General features: G+C 38.9%; 1 protein-coding gene across 3 annotated transcripts in view; it reads left to right on the top strand.

Moving 5' to 3' along the window:
* TPD52L1 (TPD52 like 1) overlaps positions 1-24,840 on the top strand; it is a 55,148-nt gene extending 30,308 nt beyond the window's left edge. For 2 of the 3 annotated variants that reach the window (XM_027454596.3, XM_072036038.1), the window contains exons 4-8: positions 7,659-7,760; positions 14,166-14,180; positions 16,860-16,898; positions 18,810-18,870; positions 23,029-24,840. In XM_027454596.3, the coding sequence (XP_027310397.1) occupies positions 7,659-7,760; positions 14,166-14,180; positions 16,860-16,898; positions 18,810-18,870; positions 23,029-23,160 (349 nt within the window). In that variant the 3' untranslated portion in view covers positions 23,161-24,840. The remainder of the gene's footprint in view (positions 1-7,658; positions 7,761-14,165; positions 14,181-16,859; positions 16,899-18,809; positions 18,871-23,028) is intronic. The other variant, XM_027454597.3, reaches the window with a different exon arrangement.
* The last annotated feature ends 781 nt before the right edge of the window (positions 24,841-25,621 follow it).

Here is a 25,621-nt window from a genome sequence, read left to right as displayed (position 1 = left end):
TCGGTACTTCAGATTTTCACTGTGTAGTGCATACAGGTAAGATGACTGCCTCGAACCTCAACTATTCTGTGATCCTGTACGAAATTAGGTTAAATATTTACAAAGTCAAAGTATAAAGATTTAGTCCAACTCCCCCTCTCAGAGCACAGTGAACTAGAACAGGGTGCTCAGGACTATATCCCTATACCCAGTCAAGTTCTGAATATATCCACAGCTGGAGGCTCTACAGCCTCTCAGGGCAACCTATTCCAGTGTTTAATCACCCTTACTGTGAGGAATCTTTTTCTTATTTTTAAATTGGCCTTTCCCTACTGAAACAGAGTAAGGATCTCGTCTTCAGCTACTCACTGAAAACTCCATGCGCAAGCTTAGTTCTGCTGGTAGGGAACCTGAGGACAATTGTATGGATTTCCACAAATAGTGGGAACTCGTGTTTTGTAATTCAAAGTTCTGCCAGGTGATGAGAAAATAGAAAGTAATAGTTAACTGCATGCGTTTTGGACTTGAAATCTACAGTACTTGGAGTCTCCACTAATATAACATTAAATATATAGCAATGTGTGCCAGAGGATCAGAATCTTCTCAGGAAGTTGGCTATAATTTGTGGGCAGCCACAGGCCTACTGTGACTTTTAAGAACTTGGTATACTGTGTTCCCACACACATGCTTGTTATGAGTGGTAGTAATGGAAATGTGGGTGTTTCTGTTCATTGCAATATGTAATCACCTTTTGACATTTTCTTCTCTAAATTTGCAAGTAAATGCACTGGTTGTGTAAGTGAAGAAATAGGCGTGTTGGCTTTAGCAAGCGCATTACCTGTGTGTGGGTGTGAACTGTATGGAAGTAAAGGGAGCCTTTAACTTTCAGTATTTTTTGGTGTCTTTTGGGTCAGGCCATTCAATGTTCGTGCCTTTTTCAAAGATGTTCTTTTTTTGGCCACTTTTCTACATATACCTATGGCCTTGAAGTTGGAAGGGAGCCATAATGGAAAGTAAGGTTGGAGAAAGGACTTCAGGAAGTTAACATAGTCTATTCTCATTGTCCCATTCCTGAAAAATATATGGCCATTTGTTTACACCAGAAGCTTCATCTAATGGAAATTCCATAGTGACTTCAGGTGATCTGGAACAGATCATTAAATGTAATGTTAGCTTCTCAGAGAAAAATCCACTCTGATTATGGTTTTGACCCAGAAAACGTATACACATGTATTGCAGATATCTGTAAATTTTATATCTCTCTAAAAGAAGAGGAGGTCCAACTGTAAACTGGAATCTCTGGAATGACCAGGATTTAAAATATCCAGGGTCAAGGGAAGCAAAGGGAAGGTCAAGGGAAAAAGGGGTAGAAAAAATAAAGCAAGGGGAGTGAATGAAAATGGAGAGATGAGAAGAAAAAAAAAAAAAGAGAAACAAAATGAGAAGAAAGGAAAAGGGAGGCAGAGATACGTTTAATCTGCAGGGGTTTTTTTTCTTTTTTTTTTTTTTTCTCTTTTTTGATGTAGTTTACAGTACAGAGCCCACAGACGGTATTACTGGTGCAATTTAAGGTGTGATAAACTGTGAAATTTTGTCCTGGAATGTCCTAAGCTCATCTGTGCTTAAACCAACATATTATGGCTTTTCTAACCAAGTATTAACTGTATCAGAACTGCTTGTTTTTCTCTCATTCTATGCTACACCACACAAGTAATGCCTTTCACAGTTGTATCCCTAGTGTTTTCCACGGTTTTGAAGACTACAGTGCAGGACAGCGCAGAATATTTGTCATCGTTGCCTGGAATCTTTCCTGACTCTTCCCCAGCCTGCTGAAGAGCCAAATCTTCTGTGCTGCATGCAGATTTCTGGCTTGAGGCAGGTCCCCTGTGACCTGCAGTGGGTCGGTTCCCTCAGCTCTGCCCTTCCTCTCTCTGTGCAAGAGGAACTACCTGGGGCGTAGTTCCTTTGGCTGGTTTAGGCATACACACTCAACCAGGTGCCAGCACAGTTTCAATTCTCAGCGTATCTAGGAAAAGAAAGAATGTCTATAAAATACATCTGTTGTTGTTTTTGAAGTTGGAATGAATTTCATGTGATAAATTAAAGAAAGTAGACACTTCAGAGTGAATTTGGGAATATGAATGCTCTTAGAGTATGTTTTAAGTATATGTTATCACATACGCATTTATTTCATTTGAGCATTAGAATAATTTAATTAACACTGAGCTTTGCTTTCAGAGAAAATTAGCAGAAAAAGATTTTTCTAGTAGAGAGTTTCTCAGAGAGTTAGATGCTTTACGTTGATTCCAGAAAATATCATTCTTAAGCTGACTAATAGTTTGAAAAGTAAAAAGAAGCAAGCTTCATGGGACATGACTTGTGCCACCAGGCTCTGCTCTACAATATGGTTTTGTTGCTAATTGTTTGCATTTTGTTGCATCTAATGTAATCTCTATAACAGAAGTGGGTTTCACAAATGGATTAATTTTGCGAGCACGCATTAATGGAGAAGAACAACGCTTAGTGAAGATATGCTAATTAGCTGTATGTGTTGTCATATTTTACAGAAGCTGATTTTAAAATCTTTATTATTCACTGTAATAGGTCAAATACGCAGCTTGCCATGCAAAATACGAATATTATCTTCGTAGCCTACTTCTGTCAGTAGACCATGTATTGTGCTTATGACGGAAGGTTAGATTTAACTCTGCCATGTAAAGGGCAGCTCTGTACTGAGCTGAGCTGAGATCAAATAGCATACAATATGATTATCCTGTCTTATCCTGCAGATGGTGTTGGTCATTTAAAAATCCAGTTCCCTGACCTCTCTATACGTCTGTTGTTTGGCTGTATTTTATATGAAACACCATTTCGTAAAAGCTAATATGAGAAGTAGTAATCTTCCTTAATTTGCTTTAAGTGGCTGTAAAAAATGAGGCAGTGAGACTTGGTTGTCATAAGATAATACAACCTAAATGCTATATACAAAGCTGTCAGGTAAAAATGCAGTCAAAATATGCTGCAAATCTGTTTTGTCAACAGTGTACATAACGATACTAGAGATGTGCTTCTTTTAAATGTGTTGAGGAGAGCATATTGTCAGAATATAACTGTGGCATGTCAATGTATTTAATGATAACTTATAATATCAGTTTTATAGACATTTTCTTTCTTAAAAGGAATTCCTTGTTTAAAAAATAAATAAATAATCAAAGTCAACAGATAATTTTTTTACTTGAAAGTCATCTGAAAAAGCTAATATTTGAAATGACAATGAGTTTGATTTACAATTTTACAGTTGTGCCAGCAATTCACATATACCATATCTGCTTAAACCTTTTTTGTCTACAAAATACACTGTAGGTATTAGGAAGTGCTAAATGAAAAACATGAACCTGGATCCTTGTTAGTCACTATAACTAATTTTCCTGTGCTATGGAATATGTTTAGATGCCACAAAAACAGAGCAGACATTCCTACTCTAACTGCCTAAATCAAGAGTCTCTTGTACCAAGTTAGCCTGTTTCTGCTTTTACTAATGCTACTGGACACCTGGCATAATCCTTTAAAACTCACGACCATGGTGGTGACATTGTATGACTGTTAGAAAGAAAGGAATGGAGCCTGATGATGTATTTGTGTAAAATGCACCACACTGGTGGTATTTCTGGAACCTCTGTGCCCTAAATTCATGGAGTTCCAATTCCTGCTGGAGCCTTTTTGCGTTGTGGTTCAGGGTCACAAACCTTATTTTAGCCAATGGCTGACTATTGAGATGCTTTCACCTGTCCTGATGAGCTCAGTGATCAGTACTTGCCTAATGTTTGCCACTAACGGGTGCCAAAAGGATGAGAATCTGAAGGTATTGTACATCACTTGGCACATCAGAGCAGTTGGTGTTGGCAGGAGGCCTTGAGAAAAGGCATTCTTACAACACTTTTTTCCCAGGAATGAATTTCAGTAGTTCTTAACTGGAATAACAAACATAATTTCTACACTTAGATGCTTCTGAAAATTATGTAAGCTGTTCAGTGTGTTAAAACTACAAACTGCTGTGTGTTACCTGCAAATATGAGAATTGCTGGCTCAGATTATTGATGTTATGTGCAATTGACAAGGTTCCCAGAGATCAGAAAGGATATGTTGGAGGTCACTGATAACAGGGAGGTAACAAGGGGAAGGTATTGAATGAATGCTGTAAATGCAGTACAATTATAATAAAAATATCTGAACCAAAATGCTGTACTATATGTCAATACGGAGTATAACTAAATGTAGTGAGGCAGTGTACTCTGGAAAGGTCATTAATTTATGAAGAAGACATAGTGATACGAGTAATGGTGGAGAGGCAGGGATGGCGTGTTGATTTTTAAGCTAGTTATCTGCAAGGTCTACCAAGATGCTAGTTATTTCTTGTCTCTGTTGGCAGGCATTACAAGTTGCACAGCATTTTTACCTGTGTTCATTTTGTTCCTTAAAGCTGTTCTTCAGCGTTGCTGGTGGGGGGAGGCATGCCAAAGGTCATTTTTGCAAGTTGATGCTGAAAAAAGACCAGTTGCATAACAGTCTTATCTGGATTTACGCTGTTGTGTAACATCAAAAGTATTAGAAACATAAATGCAGTCTCCCGGTCTTTCTTGCTGGTAAAAATACTGGGGAGGACATTGCATTTAGGGGTTTTACAGGGAAAACACAAATCAGAGTCATTTTAGCCAATTCCCAGAAGGTGTATTCTGACCAAAGTAATGTTCAGAACCACGTAAGGGGATCCACTGTTTCCCAGTTGAAGTGATGTCTGTCTGTTGTGTGGGGACATTTGGGACTATTCTCTTAATGGTTTTATGTGGTGTGAAGAACCTGCAGCACAAAGGCAGGACGTGGAGATACCATCTCATAAAGCTAAGCATGCCCTTGCATAAAATGAACTATGAAGTGTATTGAACAACAACAAAAACTCAGAATGAAGGCTGCAAAAAACTTCACTATGTACAATCAGCCTCTACTTAAATAGTGTTTGTTCCTATATAAATTTTTACATGATTTTCAACTTCATTAAACATATATATATATATATATGTGGAAATTTGCATATACTTTTGTATGGCTAATGGGACACTGATCTTGACAATATTCTAATCCTTATTATGGTCCCAGTTCTCAGAGCATCCCTGTGGTGTTTTCTGATTTCTAACTCTGAGCCCCCCTAGAAGGTTGGGGAGGTGGCAGGGGAAGGGAAGTGTTGGGGGTGGATCTACTTCTGCAAATGCAACTTAGGGTAAGAGTTCAACTTCATAAAAATTTGTCTGATGGTTAAGATTTGGACTGAACATTTCTTAATCTTAATGGGCTTAAGATTTGAACTGAATATCAACACAGTAATTTGCAGAAAGATCCATGCTCCCTCTTGCCTGTCTTCTCATAGAACTAGCTGAGCCAACTGTCATCCTGAAGTCTGTGACAAGGCTAGGTGAGTTTGGTTACAGGTGTTGTGACCAGACTGGATGGAGTGTAGATGAAACGAGCTTTGCCCTGCTACCAAGGACCTTTCAGACCTGGAAGTCAAATTTTGGCCTTCATTTTTGTCATCAACAGAATTGTGCTGAATAGACTTAGAAACTTCTTCTTTAAGAAGATGTCTAAAGACATGTAAGCAATAATATGGGCATTTTAACAAATGCCCATATGCATGTATAAGCTAGCAGGCAATGGAAAGTTTTGTGTTTTTTTTTTATTATTATTCTCATAGGCAACACTTATGTTTGTAGTTTGAGTGAGGTATCATCAACATCTATTTTAGGGTCTCATTGCACTCTCTGAGATGAGTGTGTCCAATGACAGCAAGAAAAAGGACAGAGATTTAACTAGTCAAGCTAGAGAATGAGGCCTCAGTGAAATAAGAGCATTGCAACCTTGCTTTGTCCTGTGATAAATGGCAGGGCAGAGGAGAAAGGACACCCAGTAAAAAACATCTCTTAGGTCTTGTCTGTGCTCTGCAGTTGAAAAAGACAGAAAATGGGCATAACCAGTGCTCCTTCCTTTCTAATTACACTTTGTGCTCCCTCTGTTACTTTTGCAGTGTTTTAGCCTTTCTTGCCATTTAGCATTAGTGGTTGAGATTAATTCAAGTCATCCAACCAACTCCAGGTTTCTGGAGATTTGGTACCCTCAGCTGCCTCCTTTAAACTGCCATCCTAGTCAGTGGAGACAGAGAAGAACACCCTCACAGACTGACACGTTTTGCTTGGCAGTTTTAGAACTTGTTAGGCAGTCTTCAAGGTATTTGGGGAGTTAGGATCATAAAATCAGAGTATTTGTGCTGAGGAAAAAAATTGTTGATAGAATTCTGTCTGAGAGAGTAAAGCATTACCTGGCATCTGCTTCTAGCCCATGGTTTGTACAGCAGAGGCCTCATCGTCGGACTTCCAGCTGTAGGTACTACCAGGGCTAAAAGGACCTGACATAAAATGTGATGTGCCCAATTGCAAATGTTAATCTTTTCTTATTTCTCCTCTTATCTCTACCAAGTTATATTGCATTCATATATCTAAAAGTTAGAAGAAAATACTCTGTTACTGTTGCAAGAATTAGGCAGTGGGATTTTTGTATTAATCTCTGGTGTATTTTGGTACACATTTGCAATCTTACAGAACTTTTTCAAAGGAGAAATAGGACCAAAGGAGTTGTACTTCTGAATTTTTCATGATCGTTTCTGCAGTCCTTGTCTGCCAAGGCACACCACAGGATACAAGGCTGATTGTAATATGCTCTCCTTCTCTTACTAGGCCAGTACTTCTAATTATGAACTTGTCTGCGTCACTGCTCCCAGTGCCAGATGATTTCCTTGGAAGGAGGTCTCTGACACATTCAGAGTTAGTTTATTGAGCAAAAAAAAAAGCATCTGTACAGAAAAGCTTATTGATTACTCTGAGAACATAACTATACTGAAGGATCTGTGTGATCAGAGCATATAGTCCAAATCAGTAAATTAAGATGATTCTGTGTTTGAATGTGTATGCTACACGTGAAATGAATAACGTCAAAAAGGGATCAGTGATCGATGCTATTTAGAATATGCATTCACTATCTAGATTGTTTTCATCTTTTTTTTCTTTCCTAAAACCTTCTTCCTTTACATTTAAAAAATAAAAAGGTAGAGTTGTAGCATATGGAAACAGATTTGATCAATGTTGTCTAATTTGAAATACCAATAAATAATTTTGAAGTGCATCTTTGAAATGTATCTAATTTGTATGTATGCATGGAAGAGCACGTATGTTAGCTGATTCTTTCTGTGCTTTAGACCGCAGGTTGTGCCAGAAAGTCATTGTCTGCTGACAGAATGGTTATTTGATGTAAATTTACAGAAATTGTATCAAACTAGTATTCAACAAATCATGACATTCTGCTTTTAACCTCTTGGAAGATGTTATCTTCAAGGAGGACAGACAGTGAAGGATTGTTCTGAAGTGTGCTTTGCTTACATTAGGATTAAACTGCACTTACAAAGCTGTGCAGAAGTGGGCATCTTCGTAATTTGATTTGTGTTACAGTTACTATTTTTCTTAAATTTTTGATGGGTGGGACCTTAAGATGCAGAAATAAGGAAAAATAATTGCAGGGGATTCTAGCCTCTCTTTTTTAAACTTATCATTATTTCTGTTCTTTGTTTTTGTTTCTAGTTACAAGAAAACACATGAGACCCTGAGCCATGCAGGACATAAAGCAACAGCAGCTATCAGCAATGTAGGAACTGCCATCAGCAAGAAGTTCGGAGATATGAGGTACAAGGATCTGCTGCTTCTCTGTTCTTTCTTTGACAGAATTGTTATGTTTTTTCTCCCCAGCCTTTCTTTTCCACCTACATTAGTGTTCTAAGCTTTCAAATAGTTGGTAATTGAAGTATTTTATAACATTAATAGTTCTGAACCAAAAAAGGGGAAAATGATGAATGAAAATGTAATTTTAATTGAGTCCTATTTTTAAATAAATAAAAATTCTTTTTGGAACAGCTTTGCAAGCTCAAGGAAATATACCAATAAAATGGGACTAAACACTGCAGTTAGATCTTTATTAACCCAGTTTTATTCATACATGGATTCTGGAGACAAAGATCATCTGAAGAAAACAAGCTTGCCTTGGAGCTGTTCCTGGAAAGATAAATTAAAAAAGAAAAAACATTTCAGACTATTTTATATCATCTCTTTCAAGTGTACGAAAGATAAAACAAAAGTAGTACCACATTCTGAAGGCAGGCTTTATTAGTTAGCAAATTCTTACTCCCTTGTCTTTTCTTTTTCTTTATTTTTTTATTTTTTATTTTATGTTTCCCACTATCTGCATACTTTCCATATATTTGTTTCTAGGTGTTTTCAACTTTTAATGTTTTACTAATCTGAAAGGTATTTGACTATTGCCCTTGAGCTTCATTCACTCTGGTAGTCCAGGCCTCCTAAAATAGCAGGCAAATTTTATTCTGTGGTTGTGTTGCATTAAAAAAATAAATAAATAAATAAAAATGACAGGAATAGAGGGTAATAATTCCCATTTAAGTACAACTTAAATGCTGAGCTGTATATGTTGGTGTATCTTTAAAAGTGTTCAACTTAAAATTCCTCAAAATGGAAGCATAAATGAAGAAATTGTACTCAGCAAATCACCACTTAAGTTTTCAGCTTAATAGCAGCATTATAGAATTGCTTCTCAGGTGTTTCAGGGAGTTTATTTTTTGTGATGAAATAAATGGACTTCAATAACTACAATATACTGTCCGAGCTGCAGAATTAGGGTCTCATTTATTAACAATAATGGTATATATTCACTTTTTAGTAATTTTCACCGTGTGAATTCATTTTACAATATTTCAAATACTTTCTTGTTTTTTAATGCAAATGGATTTTTTACCACTCTCATTTTTAATTTGAATCTTTAGAAATCTTTAGAGTCGTATCTGCCTTTTACATACAGGTAACACACCCTCTGCAGAATTATTGCTGTTTTTCTAGGTGCAGGTGAAAAAAGGAAAAACTTCATCATGGTACGGTCTGCTTTACAGTGTCTTTTTCCACATTACATTTTAAAACAGAAATCTAGCGAGTGACTTACAACCAGCTTATGAACATAAGCTAAGAACTTTTTGACTTAATAAAGCTAGATATATATTGATAGTATATGCCTAGGAAAGGTTATAAGAGTAAAATGGCATGCAATTACATTTTCCTGGTACATTTGTTTGGCATCCAGCAATCCGAGCTGAAAATTCACTGAAACAGAGGTGGAAGCTTTCATTTAAGAGTCTTTGACAGGTTGTTTTTCATAAATTTACTATTTATTTGTTTGACTTGCATGAGCTTTTGACATTTGTAACACCTCATGTTCCTCCAGATTAACAGATAGTTATGTGATAAAGAGGTGTGTGAGGTGTGTTTATTTGTTCATTCATTCCCTATTTTGGATCTACTTGGTTTTTCCTTTGATGCCTTCTGGCTCTTCTATTATAAGAAATACTGAATGTAGTCCTACTGCTGTCCTTCAATGTCATTCGCTATTTCCCGAGATTTTATCCTGTTGTTCAGTTCCCTCTTTCCAGGCTGAGGTTCCAGCTGCATGATTTGTTTTCACAATTCTTTTTTATGCCTTTGCTTATTCTTACCGCCTTCCCTTTTACAGTTGTATTGTGTATTTTTGAGAAATTCACGATGAGAAGTTTGTGCAGCATGTGGCATACATCTATTCTGTTTTCTCTTCTGCTCTTTCTAACACTTCCTCATGTAAGGAAGACAAGGTCAGTGCTCAGTGAACAGATCATCATACTGCTTCATCGCTTTGGATCCTACAGCAGTGATCGAAGAGTTGGTGTGCAAATACCTAGAACACTGGTTTTTGATGGTGGAGGGAAGAATGACTAACAATTTAGTACTTCTCAGGTCATATCACTTGTGCTTTGCATAGCATGTGAGATTTCTCCCAAGGCAGAAATGTCTTCACTGGAATAAATGACATCTTTCCTTTAATATTCCCCTTAATTAATGGCTGCTTTCTTTCACCTATGTATCAGTGCCAGCCCCTATCCCCATGGTGATCATGCTTCTGATTCGCACATGGAAAGCAGATGGGTGGTATTTAACCCATTAGCCCTTTAGCCAAGGGCTCTAAGTAGAAGCTAAGTACATAAATGTTTCAATTAATTGAGAAGCTTGTTTCTAGTAGCTTTCTTTGATCAAAATGAGTATCTTCAAACATTTTTCAGGAAGATACAAACTTACTAGCACTGCCATTTTTGTGGAAGCATGCTGTTTTCGGGTAGGAGAGTTTTCTTGGCACATGGCAATGAAGAAGCAGGTGGTGTAGCCAGTGTCCCCTAGTTACATAAAGCACGGCATGAATTGGGCATTCTACATCTGCTGAAAACCCTAAATCTGGAGTAATACTTTGTATGTTTACCCCAGTAATGAAACTGGTATAAGATCTTGGAGCAGGTACAGTTCTGCGAGGGGTCACACTGTAAATGTTACCACATAAATGGCTGTGTTTAAATTCTACTCTTCTCCCACTCCAGCGCTTGCCATGGTTGGAGGAATAAGCTGTTAAGGAGGCATGCGTCCTTTGTTTCATTGTTTGCCTTGTTGCTAATCCATATGTTTTTATCTCAGTGATCACGCATAAGGATTATCATGGCCCCTTCCCTAAATGCTGGTTTAAACACACATCAGACTCTGGCTTAATTCTATTGTTTAGACATTAAGGCTGATGCTCACCAGTGGTGTCCAGATGCAAATCCCTGTTCTGCTGCTGTTCAGAATGGATACTTGAAACTGCTTTCTGAAATCCAGATGATCATCATAATTCCCCATATGTTGGGAGGTCTGGTGTGTTTGGCCTTTACCCCTGCCGGGGTGGTGACGGTTTTGAAAGAGCTTACAGTCATCCTGATGCCATCATTTTTTTTTCTTGCCTTCCACTCCCAGCTCTTATCATCTCTGTTAACATTTTCTGACATGGAGAAGGAAGGCAAACAAGAAGAGAGGAGTCCCAGGTCACTCGCAGGGTAGTAATGTGGAGCTAGATCTCTAAGAAACAGAGGTTACACGTTTCAACATGTTATTACATTTCAGCATGTCTCTTGCCATGTTGAGCAGATACGACATGTGGCTGAGGGTCTTTATCCCCAGCTCCTTTATATAATGGTGAACTTGGGATCTTGCCCTGCAATACTAATGGACTGCTCCACAGCTGTCTGTGCAGATCCAAGAGTTTCAGATCTGCTTATGGCCTATCTAGAAACAAGTCGTCATACCAAGTGGGAGAATTTCTGTTTTTATTTTTTGTTTTTTTTTTTTGTTTGTTTGTTTGTTTTGTTTTAAAGAAGAAAAATAAATAATGAAACTACAAAGTAAGGAAACTACATACATTACTACTATGTGTACACTACCACTTACATTACTATCCAAGTAAATGCATTTAAAGATTAATCTAACAAAGCTATGCATGCAAATTAGGATGTCAGCAGCTATACTGCTTATACATCCTTCATTCAGTTGTCCCATACATTCTCTTTAATTACATGATCACGCAGACCTCTTTCAAATTCATTGTCTGGGATAAGCAAACTCTGTAAATGAGTGAAGGTAATATAATTCCTCAGTCCTGCCAGGAGCTGAAAGGCATGTGTGGAAAGAGACAGAGGGCAGGCAGGGAGAGCTTGGTGGTGTGAATGAGGCAGACGAATGTGCCTCTCAGAGAAGACTGGAGCCAGCAGGGAAAGCACAAGAGGTCCCAGAGAGGTGGAGGAAAGCAAAGTTCATCCCTCAAGAAAGGGACAAGGGAAGTTCTGGGAAATGTAAACCAGATACAGGAGGAAAGCATTAACCTTTTGCCTTCTAAGCATCTAGAAGACAACACAATGACAAACACAAAAAAAGGTTTGTCAAGAAGATTATTTTGAACTGGCACCACCTGTAGTAGAGGATGGAGTGGAAGCACAGGATAGTGTTACTGTTTTAGCAGGAAGAGGGCATAGGGAATGGAAAACTACATTCAAGGAATTGGTCTCAGCATAATACAGGATTTTGCAGGCATCTGACATGAGTCCATTGCTCTTCATCACTTTACTACTAGTTTAGGTGATGGCATCGTGTATGCACTTAACCCCAAGATGGCTGCAGTGGGAGGGAATGCAGGCAACTTTAGACAGCAGGAGTAGGATTCAAAATGAAATGCTGAAATAAAAACTGATGAAGGAAAGTAAGGTGCTGTACTGACAGAGGGCAAAAAAACACAGAGGTGTACAGACCATCCAGCTGATAGTGGCTCTGCAGATAAGGGCCTAACACATGCCAGGCTAGTGGCTCACAAATGTGGCATGATTCAATGTTGTCATGCTACTTCTGCTTCTACAAGCTTAATTCCAACCTCCATGGGAGTGTTGCCTATAAGATCTGGGGGAGGACTGCTTTGCTCTGCTCAGTTCAGATAAGGTCTAAGCTGGAGTATTCAGGGCTGTGCAGGGTGTGCACATGAACTGGAAGAAACGTGGAGAATATCACAGTGGTATTCAGAGCTTCAGAAAATACAGCCAGTAACAGTATGTGAATACAGAAAAATGGGACTGAATAAAGAAAGAAGAGGGATAATGTAGTAATGTAGTAAGTTTTATGTGCAAGTTCAGGAAAGCATTCAGCTATAAAACTGAACAGTGGCACAGGTTACTTCTGAAGGCTGTGAACTCTCTCTCATTGGATGTTTGTAGAAGCAGGTTAGGCCAATATCTGTTGGAGATGGCTCAGGAATCATTAACCTGTTAGTGCTGTGGGAGAGGATGCTTGCTGTGCATTCTCTTTGTGCATTTCCATCACCTAGGGGTGTTCTGGACACTCAAGAACCGTTGCTGAAGTCACTGAGAGCAAAATTCCCTGAAACATTGTATCTGTCATACACCAAGCTATCATCCTTAAACCTCAGTGTCTCTTAATATCCCCTCTAAAGGAGATGTTGATATTATCTTATTTGAAAATATAATTTCATAAGTATTTCTTTTGGTGACAGGTGAAACAGCTGTTTTCTCTCATTTCTACTGTCACTTGCCCCTCCAGTCAAGCTGATTTTTAGAGCTCTGCAGTAATACAGATTCCCTTATCACCTGGCTGTGCAGATATCTGTGTTAGCATGGAGCAGGGGGTGGCTGGTACTGGGAGGCAGCAGGTAGTAGAAGGAGGTTATGACTGGTAACAATACTGCTGAAGCTTCTCAAAGCAGAAACGTGTTGTGGAGATAAATCCATATGTGTATGAGAAGTGCATGTATACATGGTGATGAGCCCTGTAAATAACCGTGAATAAATCCTTGCTTTTCTTCAGAGCACAGTGTGAGTAGTGTGCAGTAAATAATGCATCACACCACACACTGGAAAAGGATGTGAGGAATAACTATTGGAGAGATGTTCATTAAGCGTGTGCCACCTATCTGGCTCACTGCGTGAGGCAGGTGTTGCCTTGAAGTGGGCATTAATTAAGGCTACATCAATAATACACTGATGAAGGAGAGGCTGTCTGCCTCATTTCGTGACTTCGGCACCTTAATGACATCCTTTAGATATTGCATATCAGTGTGACTGTCCCAGTGCTGCTACCTTCATTAAGTTTCATGTGAGGTGGAAAACAGTGTCAGAGTGTTTCAAGTATTAATTTAAACAAGGAAGAAGTATTTTAGAAAATGCAATTTTAGGAATTAAAAAGCTTTTTATTTTTTGCCAAATCTATCTCAACTTAGATGATTAAAAAATATAGAGGGAGGAGTGAGGAAGACATTCACTGATGTACATGTAAATTTCCAGTTAGCCTGTACTTCCTCCCTAATGAGGGTAAGGTAGGACTTTGGGAGGGAAACTGGCTAACGTTGATTAAATCTGATCTAATGAAGAGGACACATGGTTTAGCAGACAGAGCTTCCATTCATTGCTGAGCTGAGAGTATACGACTGTGTGTAGTGAAGAAGTGTGTGAAAAATCTTGTCTTGAAGGAATCTGAACTGATCTACGGCCTAGTGTGATTTCCAGCAACAAGATTTGAATGCAAATGATTTTATTTTTCTCTTTGGGCAGTTTGGCATACTACAGATACATATGTAATTTTTTGTTGCATTTTCATAATACTTCTAACTCTTGCTTTTCTTTTCTTGTGCATCCACCAAAGATCGCATTCAATTAGGTAAGACACATTATTGTCCTCAAAAACTGCCTCTGTATTTAACAGGATGTGTTTTATGAAATGTAACACAGTGAACTCTCTCCTTTCAACTTTGTTATGTATGATAAAAGCATTTGCTACACTACTAAGTGTAATGCCTCATTTTTACAGCATGGTGAGTACAATGAAGAAAGGACTGGGCAAAGTGGCTAGAGTATGTTTACCTTGCTCTTGAGTAGATTAGTCTCAAATTCAAATAATGAATGCGTTCAAAAGATGCTCTTGGGGAAACCTGCTTATATGTAACACCGTTCTCCTAACCGTCGTTTTCTGTCAGAGGTTGGAACTCTGCACACCACAAAACTTCTATTCAGCCAGCACAGTTTTATAAAAATCCATTTAAAAGAAAAAATTACCACCTCATCAATAAAGCAAAATTATATTAGTCATGAAGCCTACGTGCTGACTGCTTAAAAGTCTTTACCCCTGGGGAAATTTCCAGTGGTAAGACTGATTCTTAACCTAATTAAAAAAAAGAAGGTATTTGTATTTTTTGGAGCTTGACTATACTGATGCTGTAAAGCACTTCACCATATGATGAATTATGGATGCTGAGAGATTCTATACGCAGTTTGGCTTTACGTCAGTACACCCAGCAGAGAGGCTGAACGGCCCTCAGTCCCTGCAGTCCATCTGGCCTGGTAGTACTGCCAGGGCATGGGGCAGTTCAAGAAAGACTTCACTCTTCAGCTAAGTGTCATCCTAATGAGGGCTTTTACTTCACTGAGAAAACTTCAAAATGTGGTATATAGATTGACCTTACTATCTCACTCTGACGTGAAGCCAAAATGTAGTATCTGGCATTTTTTGTCATGAAAGATCTCTGTCCTCTGCAGCTGCACTGAGCCTCTGAAATCTTTCACCATCACAGACAGGGATGTCTTTAAAAAAGCTTAGTGTTATAAGTTTCCATTAAAACATTGTATGTATTGTCACTGTTCTTACAACTTGCATCCTCACCTTTTTAAGGAAATTAAAAGATTAACTTAGTAAAATATTCACTTAGTATTCAGATCGTCTGTCACATGCCATCTCTCAGCTGTGCAAATTTAATTTGGCACAATGTAATCTTACTCAGAGCTTCATATTTGAAATGTTTTGCTGCTAGAAGAGGAGCAGTCTATGCTGAAATACTTCCAAACTCTTATTTTCTGCCTGTTCATCATGTGTTGCCAGACTAACATGACAAGCATGCTTGTTTCAATTAACTAGAATTGTTAAAGATCTGCACTCATGAAATGTTTGGGATAGTCTTTCATAAATCTTAAATGTGATGTGAAAAATTGAACGTGAAAACTTTGTGTTGTCTGGTGTCAGCTTCTGTCCATCTAAGTTTAGCAAAAGCTTGAAATGCACGCAACAAAAAATGGTTCGTATACATCTCACTGCCCCACCTTCTTGCCAAATAGCTCCCCCCACCTTGAATCTGGAAAAAAAAAAGTTGTTGTGTATTTATCAACACAGTGCCTCTCTGAATTTGTATAATTCAGAACAAGCACGTGCTGTTTATATGAGAGCTCTCAATTTTTTAATGTTATGATCATGCATTGCTTAATTGCAGCCAAATGTTGCTGTCCCTTAATGCTCTTAAGGGACAGAAACAACTCCAATCAGACCAATCTGCGGCTGTCACTCAACACTGAAAGTAGCCACACATGAATTTTGGAAACAGCACTCTTGTACTCTTGTAGGGTGCAACTTACTCATAATGTTCAGTTGTAAATGTAGTTATGGAGAGTTCTTGTACTTCAAATAAAGATTATTCAGAACAGACTTCCCAGCAGTAGTGAAATTAGGACAGCGGATTTGACTTTGGTGGCTCAGGTAGAAGAATGTGGCTAGTTAAGTCAAGAGGTTAGGATAAGAAGCCAGCTGCAGGGGTAGAGGTGCAGAAGAGGATTAGGAGATTTTTTAAATGTTGTAGAGACTCCGTCATCTGCCTTCCAACATCCTGATACACACGCTGCTGGGAAGCCTGAGGAGGGAAGAAGAGAGTGTGGCAAGGAAAGGTGGACGAGAGCTTTGGAGAACAGTGCTTTCTATGCTTGGTGATCCCAGAAGAGATAGGAAACTTCTACAGCTGAGTGGCTTTCTTTTCTGTTGAAGAAACCTCTTGTGTTAGGCTATACAAACTGGTGGCTAGTGCAGTCCATTTATGTGCATTGTACATGCAACAGAGGCAGGCAGCTGCCTGCCTACCTACTGCTTCCAACCAGCTCTGATCAGGCTCACAGACCTGAGGCGTGCTGCATTCACCAAGCACAAAGCTTATTGTCTGTGACCGAGGAACACGAAGGTAGCTTTCTGTTCCTCTGTCATATCATGAACGTCTGTGTTAGATGGCGGGGTTGGTTCTGTGTCCTTTAAATGGACATTTCCAGGAACTTTATGGTTCTTTGAGCCCTATGCAACTGCAGTTTAGTTTGACATGAGAGTGTGGTGGCAAGATCTTCAGTGCTGAACGTGAGCTGGAATTCACAGGTAAGTTTGACAAGCTGTTGCCCTCAAGAGTGGAGTACCAGTATTTTTATGTGAACTTTAAAAATAGATATATTCAAATAATAAAAACAGTATGTTGTGATCGTTTTGCAAACTGGATTTCACAACTTTTTTTCCTTATCTTTTGCTTTCATCCCACAGTTACTCTATTCGCCATTCCATAAGCATGCCTGCAATGAGGTAATACGCTACCCATATTGTACTTGCTATGTTGATGTTCAGCATTGTAATGAGGGGGAATTGCATACCTTGATCCTAGTCATGTAGTTTTTTAGTCAGATGATTTCAGTCAATTAAGGTTATTCACGTAGATAAGGTCTGTAGGACTGGCCATCTGTGGCTTTCTTTTCTTTATTTTTTTTTCCTTTTAATTGTATTAACTGCTTAACCTCTTGTTTGATCTTTTTGAATAAATGATAAATGGAGCACTTCTGAGATGTATTTGGGTAGTTGAGTGTTATCAGATTTGTATTACTGCACCTGAAATTCAGTTGTTTTGCTGTCTCTAGAACATTATCCAAAGCCCATTAACGTCAGCGATGCTTTCCACTCCAGCAGCTTTGGATCATGCTCCTATGCAGGGATTTTATGAGTGCTTTCATATTTTAATGGCTATAATCATGCTTTACTTGACTGTCGCCAAATATCAATGTCTCTTCAAGTAAAGCTCTTACTGTTTTCAATAAAATTAGGATCCAGCTTCCTTTTTACCCTCCCAGTCTCTAAATATATTAGTATTTCGGCTCCCTGCCAAGCGTATGGGGAAAACAAACCTCTTAACCATGCAATGGATGCCAATTCATTCAACTTCAGCAGGTGAATAGTTTAAGGCAAACACTCACCAGAGTGACCCATGGGTCAAACAGAAATCATAAAACAATTTCTCAAAGGGTTCTTTTGACCCTTCAACAGAGACCCTTCGACCCTTTAACAGAAACCAAAAGTAAATAGGCATTATTTTTCCAACTGGCTTCTGCTTGCCCTGTCCTTAAATTAGAGCCAATTTAACTCTAATCTGATGTGGGATATGATGTAGATGTGCTTGCAGAAATAGAGGTCACTGTCATGCTCTTGGTAAGTTCTCAGTGCATGTAAACAGGAACACGCAAGTTTTAGCAGCCATTGGCTTCATCATTTTGCAGAGTAAACCACAGGCTGCTACATATGTTTGCCATTCCCTGTGGATGGCAAAAGTGTATGGATGGGCACCTGACAGGGAAAGGTAGTTCCTGGCATCATTTTGTGTTGTGTGGTGAAGAAAGTATAAGAGGAAGCCTGCAGGACAGCAGTTTCTGAGGTGCAGACTATTCACTAGTCATGAAGTACAAAGCGCGCTGTAATTGAGAACATTAGGACAGTATATATGTTATGTTCATAATATTAAGAGATAGATAATAGTTGTGGTCAGTGTGTTCTGTCTGCAGGAAGAAATGCAAAAACAGTTGCATGCATTTAAAATTAGAGAGAAGCTATGTTTCAAGTCATGGAGAAAAGAATGAGGTTGTAAAGCAAGCTAGCAAACCAGGTATGCCACATGCTTTAAGAAGGAAAATCACAGCTGTTGCTCTTTTTAAGATATGTTCAGCTCACAGTTCTCCCACAACCAGAGCTGTGTTCTTTTCTATGGGAAGTGAAAGCTAAGCAATGCTTAGCTTTGTTAGACAGACACACTAGGAACACAGTCTCCCTAACATCTTTGAAAACAACAGGTTAGACCTAGGTCACAAAATCATAGGTGCAGGCAAGGTTCCTCAAAGGCATTTGGGACCCACTTCCTATGTAGTTTTAATCTCCTTCATCATAGCCTCTGCAATGTTAAAGTTTGAACAACCATCTTTTTAATCATATTAATTATAAACTTACTCATCAGATGAAAAAAAATTGTTAATTGCACTATGGCAAAAACACAAATGGATAAAACTATAGAAATGCAGGATTTAGGCCACTGTTGACTGGTTCTTCCTTCTGAGAACGTCTGTGCTGCCAGCCAGTCTTCATTTAGTCCATTGTTGCTTGGTGAAAATTGATGAAATTGTGACATTACCTCCTTAAGTTTGCAACTGACTTGCTTCAACTTTCTTCTTCTCTTAGGAATTCTCCAACTTTCAAGTCATTCGAAGAGAAGGTTGAGACCACTGTCACAAGCCTTAAGGTAATGGTTAAAGACTGTTATATGGCTATGCTTGAAGTGTGATGGCTTCATTGTCCCTGTCATTTGTACAGAAAGGTGATTGAATTTGCTGTTGAACCAAGAATATCATGCAAATTTCATGCAACTTCAGAAGCATTATTAGAAAGTGAAGACAAATCAGAAAAATCATCTTTCTCTGCTTTATTGCTGTGAAACTACTTCTTTTGTCTGCCAAAGTAAACAAGTGGTCTCAAAAATGCCAAAAATATGCCCATACTAAACTGGAAAACAGAGACATCTCAGGTGTAACCACAGTTGATTATGCTGTATGAGGCAGAGCCATGCGGAGACACAAAGTCCGGTTTTGCAAGCAGTGTGGTCTCATGAGCTTTGTGCTGTGCCATGCTAGGCAGACACAACTGTTTGTCTACAGACTGAAATTAGGTCCTGGCTGGAGCTACTCTCCTTGCAGCACTAGAGATGTACTCACTGAGTGCCCCTGACTCAGCTGATGGGAGCTGTCATGTAACTCTGTTTTGTCATACCACCTATGCTCTCAGCACTGAAGTAGTCTTTCCTTAATGCAGGTGTCCATTTTCTCTCTAATATCAATATTTTGTCTGTATTTAAATTTTCAAAACTATATTAACATATTTGCTGTGGGACAGAAACATCTGATGAGAAAGTTACCAGGCATTACTAATAACACCTGTTAATGCAGGAAAGAGAATGGCAAATTTGCAACAAAAGTGGGAACAAAATGATGGTTCTTATTCATCTGGTAAGTGTGCCCATGAAATGGCATTTTACTGCTATAGAAAGATTCTAACATCTTATGTACAGTCTGTTAGTGATAAAGGGCCAAATGCAGCACCTCATTTTATGGGGAACTGACAATACTGGATTAATGTCAGTGGGCATTGCAGTTTGTAAAAATATTAAAGTGGCAAGAAGATGGCCATCCACTGAGGAAGGGGCCTTCCTTGTTACATAAAATGCAAGTTACCACTAGAACTGAAGCAGCAGGTGCATGGTCAAGGTCTGTCTTTCCAAACCTCTGCGAAATCATACAGCAGGTAATATTTTCCAGTCAGTGTCTGAGAAAAATACAGAGCAGTAGAGAACTTAATTTATTTTCATGTTCCTAAATCAGCAGGTGCATCAAAGAGTGCTGAGCTGCACTATCATATTCAGCTTTTTCATGTTCACTTTTATTAGGAGATAGTCTGCTTTGACAGCTTTACATCATGATAATGTAGGGTGATGGCATCTCCATTGCACCCTGTCAGAGACGGAAACATCATTCCAAGGAGTCAGCATCTCAAGGAAGTCTAGTGGCAGAGCTAGAACAAAACTCTGACCTCTAGGGACTCAGCTCAGTACCTTTACATACATTCCTGCACATTCTTTCAACCTTAGCTGAAAATGCTTTTTATGCTCGATCTCCTTGTAAGAAAAGCTATTCATGCAGTGGGGTGCCGCAGCTTGAAAGATCCAAATTCCTGCCTGTTGCAGCTGGGTGTTATCACTTGCTTATGATTTTGTGTTCCCTCTACTTATGCCCATTTAGATAAGGGATGCAGCTCACTGGAATGCCTGAGGTCTGAAGTGAATTATTTTTTTTTCCACCACTTGTCAGTTAGAAGAAACCATGTTGAAGAAGTGCAGCTCTTTCTTTTAGTCATTCAGTTACTAAACCTACTCTCAGGGCTTTTAGTGCTGTCAGTACATTTAGCTCCCAAGCTTGCTCTTGGACTCCTCCAGTCTCCACAAATCCACTCTTCTTACAGTTATGGCTAACCTGTGAGAAGGCAGCCCAAAGCCTTTTCACCTCGCATTGAGGGCTAAAGAAGAATTGTGAGTGATGCTGTTTCTGCGTCAGGGGTGGGGTGGGGTGTCTGTTTCCATGTGTCACTTAGAAAGAGGAAAATCTGATTCGAACTGCTTGGCTCTGAAGACCATTTCTTCTCACAGTGATCAACTTTAGGAGCCTGATCATATTTTGCTGATTGAGCCAAGGCATTCTTCTAGAGGAATTCCTTGTCATGCCAGCTCTGGTCCTGTCAGGTGCTCGGGGTGCCCTTAGATCCCCCTTTACGGAATCTTTAGTTAAGCAAGGCAAAACAATAAGTCTTGAGTCTGAAGTCAGCTTCTGCATACCATGTAACTTTCATTTCATTGTCCAGCTTTATTGGCAAACCCACTGACATTTTCTCTAATATTTTTTTGTCTGTCTTCTCTTTCTTTCATTTCTTTGGGCAAATGGAGGAAGGAGGATGGAGTCATAGACCTAGGTTGCGAACAACACAGGTAGTGGGCAACTGGGAATGCCTCAGAACTGTTCATCCTTTTTTATTTCTCTTCTGAGGACTTGAGGAAGTCCTATGAGGGAAAAGGACTGTCTTTTCAATTCTAGGGTCCTCCTGTGATCTGAAAAGCGGGAGAATATTCTAGAGAGGCTTCTGGCAAAAGAGACTAGCCTCAGCATTATATTTATTTATTTATTTGTCAGATCTTCAGGGTCCTGTAGTGTTCTGTTGTTAGTGAAAACTGCCTTTCACATTTCATTCATTTAGAAGTCAAACTTCAAATTCGATTTCATTTGCTTTTGAGAGTGGATTTTGGGTTGGCGCTTTCTTAGGAGAGTGAATTAGTTCACCTTCCTGTGGAAATTAACAGGAACTGGATGCCTGACTCTTAAACTTTTCTGAAAATCAGAATGCTGAAGAACTACATGTTTGTTGTAAATACTGGGGTGTTGGCCAGAGGCATTCAGTAAGTGACTTGCATCATTCTTGTTTTCTCATGGAAGAGCAGGCAGAAATGTAAACAGAAAATGAAACCTCATTAATAGTTTTTAGGTACCCAAATTTAGATGCACCTTATTGGAATCATTTAAAATAGTGCAGGAATAGTCTCTACCTTCATGCTCACTATGATCAGTTTGAATCAATGTTATTTTTGTGGAGAATTTTAATTAGGAAACAGTCATGAGCTCTTCTATGAAAACTTAACAGCTTTACTAGGCAGTGGCTGCATATTCATTGCAAGTTCTGGGCCTGCCAGCTTTTATCAATATATATATATATTATTCTGTTACTAGAAAAAAACAAGGATAACCTGATACCTTCTAGTGGGCTGTGCTGACTCGCGGAATGGATACAGACTTACCTGTTGAGACAGGAACTTTTAATAATTGTGACTCAAACTGTGAGAGGAAATCATCGAGCATTCTACTACGTTACTGAAATTTCAAACCAGGCAAGCTCCTGTGCTAGCTGATGAAACAAAGGATTACATGGGATTAACCCTTTGGAAACTTAGTCCACAGTGTTCATTTAATTAAAATAATCTTCCTAAGCATTCGGTGGCTGGCAAGCTGGAAAAATGCCATCTTTTCTTTAAATCCTGCTGCAGTTGTAGGATGGAGTGAAAAGTTCTGTCCTATTTTCAGGCATGAATCAACTTAGATCAGGCTTGTCAGCAAGACAAAACCACAAAAGAATGCTCTCTTACCAAGACAACCTGGTCAAACCTGCTTTGTCTCCTCTTATAGTCTTTATCATTTCCAAATATTTAGGTAAAGTTTTTTTTTGGTTTAGGAAAACTATATTTCAGACTTTCAGCCATATTTTTTATTATTATTATTTTTATTTTTTATTTTACTTCTTATATTCACCAATTCAGCAAACTTTAGCATTTTGAAAGTAGATGACTTGTGAGCACAGTCATACTCATTAACGTAATTTTTTTTTTTTTCTCAGGAAAATGCCATATATATACCAGTTCATTTTAATACCCATCCCTTATTCAGCCTGTGCAGAACTGGAAAAACAGAAAAGCAAGTGTGAGGCACTCATAAAGAACCACACTAAGGTCACTGGCACGATACAGGATCCTAATTCAAATCTACTTAGGGGAACAGTTCCTTTAGGTTTATGGTAATTCTAGACAGATTTGACAATTGCAGCTGAGAAGTTTAAAAGCTGGTGGAGGAAAGGGGTTGCTTTATTTGACTGACAAAAAAAAAAAAAAAAAGCAACAACAAAACAACACCACCCATGTTTTTTGCCTGCTTTAAACATTTCCCAGCCCTCCGTAGTCATGGGGTGAAATGCAAATGGGACTTGCTACAGCACAAGCAGAGGAACTCACTGTTCTTTCTTTGCCTTGTTTCAGACCAAGGTTGGTGGGACAAGCCACACTGGGGGCAGTTTTGAAGAAGTTCTCAGCTCTACAGCCCACGCCAGTGCCCAGAGCTCTCTTGCTGGCACCCGGCTTCCCGAGAGCGAAGAAGAGCTCCAGTGCTAGGCTGATGGCCTTGCTCAGAGACTTGCCCGGACCATGGCTTCTAGGCCTTTCTCACTGCCTGACTTGTGCAATGAGGTTTTGTCAGTTTTGGAAAATTGCCTCCCTAGGCTAGCGCCAGAGAAGCGTTTCTTCTCTCTATTTGTATTTTGGATATGCCATTTTATCATCGGGTATTTTGTACGCCATAGAAACCATACGTAAGTAATTGACTCATAACGCTCTAAAAGCTATAATGTGACCAAAATAATTTTCATTTTAATATCCTTCCAAAAATTGCTCATTCTCTCTTACTTAGTTAGGTATACTGTTTTCTACCTGCTGGTTTCTAACGCCCCTCTCAGTGCCACATCAGACAGATGGACCTAGAGCTGTGCAAAGATTGCTGCCAGCAGTAGGCCATAGCCCAGCTGTCTACCAGCCATACCAGGTGCCCTTTGATCAGGAGTGTCTGTACATGATCTGTTTCCTAATGGAATTAAAATCACTTATTGTCACCCTAAAAAAGTTCTTTGTCCTTCACTGATAGTGAAGGACTGTCTGGCGTTGCCCTTCTCCATCCGCTGCTCAGTGGAGCTAAGGACAGGAAGGCACACCTGGTTATTCATACAGAAATCAAGCTGATCACAGCTGCTGATGTAAGCTGAACGTTGTAGCTGGAAAAGCTTCTATTTAAAAATATGTTCTGTTGCTTACTCTCTGTGGTTTGATAAGACTTAATGGTGTAAGCTAATTACAAAGGGAAGTGGAGCGGGGGGAGCCTCTATAATTTTCCCTCCCTATCTTCCCCTTAAAAAGAAAGGAAGGTAAATTAATTACAACTGAACAGCATGAGCCTCAGTCAAGACACAGCCTTAAGTGAAATACAAACCCAACAATTGAATAAAAATGTGCCATAGGTTAGAGTCCATGCCTTCAGTCCACATTTCAGAGCTGCTAGCTTGACTGTAGTATCTTACAATGCACACAAGGAGTAAGCGCTTCACTTTTTGCACCAAATTTTGTCCTGCTTCATTCTTGGGCATAATTCTATCAGCTGCATTACATCTACTTAATCACCGAGAGCCAGTCATCTCTCAGCTTTGATTCAGCATGTTTTCTTGCTTCCTTTTAGCACTTCTTTTTAAGAAAAGAGCAGCACACTTGTGACAGTGTCTTGCTGTCTTAATGAGCACTTGTCAGTCTGCATGTTGCATTACTCAGTTCGCCAGACTGAGATGAGCACAACTTCATCAAAAGCATAAACAAAATGGAAAACAGTCTGGCTACTTTCAAAATGGATGCTTGTTTTGAGCATAAGCCAAAGTTTCAAATCAGTGTTAGTGAGTTTGACATTACAGACTGCTTAAAATCTTGTGAGGAAATGTGGCTTTAAGTGATTTTTTTTCCTGTGTGGCTTTTGTTACAGTTTTCGCAAAGTTAGAAGTCCTTTAACTTATGCCTAGTAGAACATTAAGAACTTTGGACAGCTATCTCAAATGCCTCTTTAGTGAGATTTTTAGCATGGAAGCAAATTTAATTAGGTCTTTAGTAGTTTTCTTGTGTGTTTGTTAGCTTATTTTGCAGTGGTTTTGTGCACAAACATGACTTTATTTAAATAAATAAAAATATTAATGGTCACTTAGTTTGTGTAAATGAAATTATTGATATTCTTAGCAAAAATAAATTTCTCTTACTCTTTTACTCCGTGATGTTTTCTTTTTAATTCTATGTATTCACAATTAATATTGCACATCTCTTTTCTAAGCTTTGTTGTCACAGCAAAGTATCAAGGTAAATTGCAAAATATAAATTGCCATTCCTCCAGTTTTTAAAATCTGTTCACTCCCATACAGATCTGAATTTCCCATGGAAATCTGCAGCCCAACTTTTGAAAACTTTGAGATTCAAAGGAGAAAAATGATTCAACTGTGTTCAGTAAAAAAACCATTGAACATTTGAGCAGGGTCAGTAAAGGCAAAAGGTAGGAACGTGGACTGGACAGGGAATTAGCCCTCATTTTTGTTTGTGTGTGGATATATATATATATATATATATATATATAATATTTTTGGAAAAGCAGTAAATTGTTTTTTAGCTACATTCATTAAGAGCACAATTTAAAGACCTCGTATCAACTAGTTGAGGTAGGTTGCCCAGAAAGGCTTCTCTTCCATATTAGTCTTTACGTGTTACTGTCATTACAACAGCTACCACCCTGAGTAGACTCCGTCCTGATAGGAATGGGTCACAAGAAAGATACGAGAGAAGGAGATTTCCACACAGGTCACACATCCAGGCTGTAGCACGCTCTTCCTACATGTGAACGATACACTTCAGTAGTGTATTAGGAAGCCTGAAGCCACTGGCCTTTCTTTCACCCTGTCATCATGGCTCAGGCTTCCTGATTGCACTTTCTTCTCCAGCCTCTTTCCAACTAATTTCCTATTTCTATTAAAATGCAATGCCCAAAAAGCTGACATAT

The sequence above is a fragment of the Anas platyrhynchos genome, chromosome 3 (genome assembly GCF_047663525.1).
Source record: "Anas platyrhynchos isolate ZD024472 breed Pekin duck chromosome 3, IASCAAS_PekinDuck_T2T, whole genome shotgun sequence".
Lineage (NCBI taxonomy): Eukaryota > Metazoa > Chordata > Aves > Anseriformes > Anatidae > Anas > Anas platyrhynchos.
The sequence above is the reverse complement of the archived record's forward strand: the minus strand, read 5'-3'. Positions and strand labels throughout refer to the sequence as shown.